Below are 6,023 nucleotides of genomic sequence, written 5' to 3' on the forward strand. Positions count from 1 at the left end.
GCAGACCCAAACTTGCAAGGGAACCTCCACCATGCTTTACGGTTGCCTGCAAACACTCATTCTTATATTCATTCAAATTGTGACTCATTGGTCCAGAGCGCCTGCTGCCATTTTTCTTCCTAGTTAAGTCGCTTGGTCTTGTTTACACGTCGAAGGCGTCTCCTCCGGACAGTAGAATGCAATCATTTTGTCACCAATGCATTACTAACACTTGGGAATCAGTGGTTCACTTTGGTTCGTGGAAGCCAATAGAAAGGGGTTTATTCACTAAAGTGGAATTGGCATAGTTTCAACATCTTAAATTCACTGTTCACAACCCTGGTCAATTTCTATGCAAGACTGGCTGGTGCTGGTCCAGCATAATTCATAGCTCAATGTAGTAACTTTCAGGAACTTCTACTGATTTAAATCTGCTTTATACAGAAGCATCCAAACTACTCTTGAGCCAGAAACAGGCTGAGATGAGCCTAAAGTTCAGCGAGTCAGCAAGTCCTTCTTTAGTGAATAAACTCTAAGTCTGTTCTCCAAGACAAGCGTGATGATCACTTTAACTTCCAGCATGTGGCGCTACACATAGCTGCCCTGGTTTATCTGTGCATCTCATCTCTATGGTCATCATGTTCATACTACGCTCCTCCCACTTTTCCCCTTGTCCGTCTGTTCTCTCTGTGCTGGCGCGTGGCTGAGCGTGCGGTGTGTGCGCGCGTTCCATCCTCTTCCGGCCCGGATCCCTCGCCAACCGACAGCCTTTCCAGTCACCTCTCACACATAGACTGCTGCCGCCATGTTCGGTGCTGTTGTCCTTCGGCGATGTGTCTCTTCAGGGCTCCGGAGCCTGCCCCGCTGTCGTCTGCAGCCCTCACCGGCATGTACCCCAGGTGAGCCTCCTGCCTGCACACTTGACTCTCAACCGGCCGCCATGCCCTTGAAAAAGGAGTAAGGGCAAAGCCCGGGCTTACGTTTCTCGTTTACTGGCTGTACCGCACCAGCCGCACACCGGCGTTTTTTGTTACTTCATGAGGCGCGGCATCGGCAAAAAAAATCTGTCTGCCGGTGGGATTTCTATTTAAAGAGCCCCAGCGCTGTTACTATTTGTCACCGGTGTGACCTCCCTCTGCCCCCGTGTTACACCGCCGTCGCCGCAGGGTGCATTGCCCTTGTGATGACCGAATAAGGCTTCAGATGAGGCCTTCTCTCCGCAGTTTTCATGTTGAGAGGAAGGGTTTTTTACTGTGCTGTGTGATCATGTCCTGCTTTCGCCGCATAGCCCATTCATACAAAGCGAATGCCGTACGCATCGCCTGCTTTAATATATTTTTTATGAATGGGCCGTTGATGTCACAGCTCTTTGCTTTCAGACGTTATTTCTACACGGCTGTCAGTTGCATTCGTTAACTAGAAATGAGTAATTATTTCCTGATAAAACATGGCTTCTGTCCAGTGCTTGATATATTGATATTTTGGGCTTGTATGTTTTATTTTGATAGGCTGTCACAGATAAAAAGCGGATAACATTCCCTTGTATGCAGCAGGCCTTTCATTTAAGCTATACCGCTGATATAATGGCTGCGAAGCAAGACACATCCAATTAAACTAATTGGGTTGAAGTGCCAGAGGAGTCAGGGTTCTGTATGGGACTCTAGTAATTCACAATGTCATCCTCTAATTATATCAGTATGCATTAACCTGCCCAAAGCCATGATTCTAAATATCTTGTGTATGGCGACTAAAAGAAAATAAGAGGCATAATTTCCGCCTTTTATATGTTGCATTAACAAGGTGCTAAATAATGCTATGTGTACGACAAGAAATTCATTTTTACATAGCTAAAACCATGACTTAAGGAATAAAGCGGCCTCCGTGCTAATAAATCAGTTGTTTTAGGCTATACCTAACTAGCTGGAGATGTATATTGCAATTTATTGATTTATGTAGCGCCATCAGATTCTGTAGTGCTGTACAACGGGTAGACAGGACATAAGTAGCTTGTAATATAGCAAACTGACTAACAGAGACAACAGGTGAGAAGGGCCCTGCTCAGAAGAGCTTACAATCTATTTAACGTGTAGTATAAGCGACAGCATATAACTTCTGTTACGGCCATACTGAGCGATGTGGGACGTGTGTTTATGAAAGCAGCTGATGGAGCTGTATAGGAAACCCGGAAGGAAGGTGACTTTGAGGAACTTGCGGCAATGTTGTCAAGGAGAGCTGGAGGCTCACTGTGTTTAGCTCTCTTCCCCTTCCGGGAGATACTGCAATATAATCATTGGTCTTTGTATCGGGTTCCTTGCATTCCTCCAGTCTGCCTTGATCTTAATCTGTACATTTTTACTTTTTTAATTTACGGATCATGGCAGTCACCTGCAATATTCTCCTAAATCTAATTCATCAGATTAACATATATTTTATATGAGCACTACGTAATGTTACTTTAATTCATGATATTCAACAATGTAGCCGGTAAATGAAATGCTCACGTTTAAACCCAGTTTTCAATAGTACGGAACGGTGAAAGAGTATTCAGGTTTTTTTCTATGCTTTGCAAAGATTTCTGTTTTTACCCGTTGTACAGCGCTGCAGCGTATGATAGCGTTATATAAATCAAATATGCGCGTCCATATTTTATCCTTGTAGCTATTTTCAAAACCAGTTGGTATTTGCAACTTAACAAAAATCCTCACAGCCGCCCACTGTATTACGGCCATGCTAGGGATACATGCCTTATGTTTAATGGTAAATTGTGTAGATTGTTTAATGTGTTTGTAAACGGGGAAAGGGGTGATGCGTATTCTCTAGCACTCATCATCAATGGTCATCAGTCTCACCGTCTCCTGCTTGTCTAGGGAAAGGCAGCTCAGCGTGTGGCATGGGGTCTCGATACTAATGCTCAAAACACTGTTTTAAAGTGTCGCCAGTGTCATAGGTGTGTGTATGCTTATATTTCCTCACTTCAACATGAGTGATTTCTGTCTTGAGAACGATGTGTTTTATGTATGGAGTCTCCATAATATAGTTAGTTCTGTGCTTGCAGGCACTTACAGTGGTTTTGACAACCATTGTATCATGCAATTACCTGTCTGTATAGTTTGTTGAGGTGTTATTAAGGAAAGGAAATTAGATTTCTCAGCGGTCACTTTAGTGCCTTAGATTAATGTTTTCCGCTTAATCTAATTGAACAGATGCTTGAGATGTAGATTCTGCGGCTGTCCTTGAATGCTAGGAAATAGGCTGGCTATTGAAATTGGCAAGACGGTTTCAAAAGAGACAATGTCTCATCCAGCCTCATAAGCAAGCAGCGCGTATTAAGTACTTGGTACGTTCATATATATCACTCTGTATAAGAATGCACCACATTGCCCACACTTACTGTTTTGTCTGCTTTAAGCAACCAGTCGTTAAAGTGCATTAAAGAAACAAGTGCTAGTGTTTTCTGTGAATGAAAGCAGCAGTCTTGTTAGACCCCTTGGGTCCTATGAGAGCCAGTGCTGGAGATGGAGTACATTTTGAAATGTCACTCACTGTGAACATCTCATTTCTGTAACCCCATGTCAACCATCGTTGATGAACGTATAATATAAGTTTGCCCTATGAGTAATAACTTTTACCAAGCGCTCGACATTTGATTACAACAATCGTTTCAGTATATGCTTAATACTCTACCTTTTCTCGCCCACAGCTGCAGTAGCTTCTCGCTGCTATTCTCATGCCAAACATGAATCAGATGAGGAGTTCGATGCTCGTTGGGTGACATACTTCAACAAGCCAGATATTGATGCCTGGGAGCTGAGGAAAGGTGAGTCGTAATCAAATGGACACTGTTAATAATATATGGAGTTAGATGTGAGATTCACCTTATAGCTTACTTTTTTCATCCATATGCATAGAGGGGTCATGAGGATACTCTGTATGTTTGTGCATACTCGCAATGTGTTCAACATGGAGAACTTTTGTGCACCCCTACACTAGAAGGTTTGTGAAACACTGAAGAGCCTCCTGACTCTCCACCTTTGGGTATCATTACATGTACGGCAGGCTAGAGTGGTATTGTGCAGGATGGGTCAGTAGTGGAGAGAGCCCTGTGATGATAATAGGGTATGATTGCTTTCACAGTAAGCCATGTGGTGCTGCACTGGGACACCACGTGTTTAGGTCCATAAAAGGCAGCAAAATGGTTTCCCAGTTTTCACGGCGGAGGGAGACTGATGTTGTGTAATGCTGGCTGAGTTTTACAAGTTGTACTTCACTGCGAGTAGTCTGCTATATGTTGCCTACCTATAAAATAAAACAAAAAACAGAAAAACAAAGATCTCTGCTGTCTTCAGATAGGGCTTTGTTCTGACAGTTAATTTTGTATTGTAAGACTTTATGGGCCAATAAGCTCTGCTGAGATGAACAGAGGTTATATGGGAAAGAATCAGGTGCCATTTAATGTAAGACTGAAATAACAATTGTATGATTAGTAGCTTTTCTTTTTAGGAACATTAGTATAATAGTGACTTGCAGCATTGAACAGTGTTTAAATTCCTAGTTCTATTCAGATGCGGTACATTTTTGTTTTTCTTTCTTACCCCAGGCATGAACACCCTTATCGGGTATGATCTGGTGCCAGAACCAAAAATTATTGATGCTGCATTGCGTGCATGCAGACGGTTAAACGACTTTGCAAGTGCAGTCCGCATTCTAGAAGCCGTGAAGGTGGGTAATATATGGCTGTTGCTAACAAACCACCAACCTTTGGTGCAGTAAACGGCTTTGCTTGTGTCAGAACTTGTTTAAAATAACCAATTGATCTGTATAACTATAGTTTAAACTTTACTATCAGGAATTCCTTAACCAGTTCCGTGGCACATTTTGTAACAGTTGCTGTTTAGCATTGCACAGCTGCTATGTATACACCTTTAAAAGAAATAATCTGTCTGATACGACTATAATGGCGGGGGGGGCACACAATCTCTCTGCCTATTTACTGTCTGTATTAAAACCATCGTTGGTAGCGGTGGAGGTCTAGCCCAAGAGATTAAGTGCTTTAAATCATCTCAACTCTATTCTTATAACTTAATCTTGGGCCACCTACAAGTTGTAGTTTACTCAGGAATATATTTCAGAATATTTAAGTAGACTTAGCCAAAACCCTGCTTTCCTTGTGTTGCCAGGACAAGGCTGGACCCCATAAGGAAATCTATCCCTATGTTATTCAAGAGCTAAGACCAACTTTAGATGAGCTTGGAATCTCCACTCCAGAAGAGCTGGGCTTGGATAAAGCATAAGCATTAAAGGTGAGAATTTTTTTTCTAAAAACTGTTTTATTGATCATTTACAGTCTGATTTTACACAGATGTTAAATCTTAAATTAAATCTTTTTGCCGTCAAACAAACCTTTGGATCCAAAACGTCTCCAAATTGTGGTTTCCTTTATTGTATTTTCCGCAATATAAACCTGGCTGTTTCTTAACCCCTTATTCTTTTCTCAACAGGGTTCCATCCAAACGTTTTATCAATGATGCTACTTGATTGTACACAGCCATCCAGAAATGCAAAGATGTTAACGTATTACCTTATTTCAGATGAAAATACGACAAACTGTTCTTTTATTGAGTCCTATTGTGTTTAATATTATGTCGGACCTAATAAAGGGACATTGTTTAAACCCTGTGTTCCTGCTTCTGAAGTCTCTATTGTGCAAGATGTTTATCTAATAGACTGTTTTTTGTTCCTTCCTTTTGGACAAATTGGAAGTCATCGCCTCATGCCCAAAAAAGTTGTCTTGCAAATTACAACTATGGTGATCCTACCCATTGCAAACGCTACAAATGTAAAGTTATACATTCAACTATCTAGTCCACACATCATTTAGTGAATCATAAACATGAGGGTACCAGTTATGTTTGTGTGGTGTGTGTAATGCATATATTACACATACATACATACACACACACACACACACACTGCTTTCCATTGTAGGTAGAGGATAATGACTTATCACATCCATCTTCATGTTCACAAGCTGAATTCCTTGGAGG

General features: G+C 41.6%; 1 protein-coding gene across 1 annotated transcript; it reads left to right on the forward strand.

Moving 5' to 3' along the window:
* The first annotated feature begins 656 nt into the window (after window positions 1-656).
* Window positions 657-5,650, forward strand: LOC128492162 (cytochrome c oxidase subunit 5A, mitochondrial). Its single transcript, XM_053464625.1, has 5 exons — window positions 657-878; window positions 3,680-3,796; window positions 4,577-4,698; window positions 5,157-5,279; window positions 5,478-5,650. Exons 1-4 carry the CDS (start codon window positions 785-787, stop codon window positions 5,268-5,270), a joined length of 447 nt encoding a protein of 148 aa, XP_053320600.1. The 5' UTR covers window positions 657-784; the 3' UTR covers window positions 5,271-5,279; window positions 5,478-5,650.
* The last annotated feature ends 373 nt before the right edge of the window (window positions 5,651-6,023 follow it).

This window comes from Spea bombifrons, chromosome 4 (genome assembly GCF_027358695.1).
Source record: "Spea bombifrons isolate aSpeBom1 chromosome 4, aSpeBom1.2.pri, whole genome shotgun sequence".
NCBI classification, from domain to species: domain Eukaryota; kingdom Metazoa; phylum Chordata; class Amphibia; order Anura; family Pelobatidae; genus Spea; species Spea bombifrons.

Bases quoted from the DNA above. Each gene is read 5' to 3' on its own strand.
- LOC128492162 (XM_053464625.1), top strand. From the start codon at position 785: ATGTTCGGTGCTGTTGTCCTTCGGCGATGTGTCTCTTCAGGGCTCCGG. The intron at 3,797-4,576 runs GTGAGTCGTAAT...TTCTTACCCCAG, and splicing joins TGCCTGGGAGCTGAGGAAAG to GCATGAACACCCTTATCGGG. The intron at 4,699-5,156 runs GTGGGTAATATA...TTGTGTTGCCAG, and splicing joins GCATTCTAGAAGCCGTGAAG to GACAAGGCTGGACCCCATAA.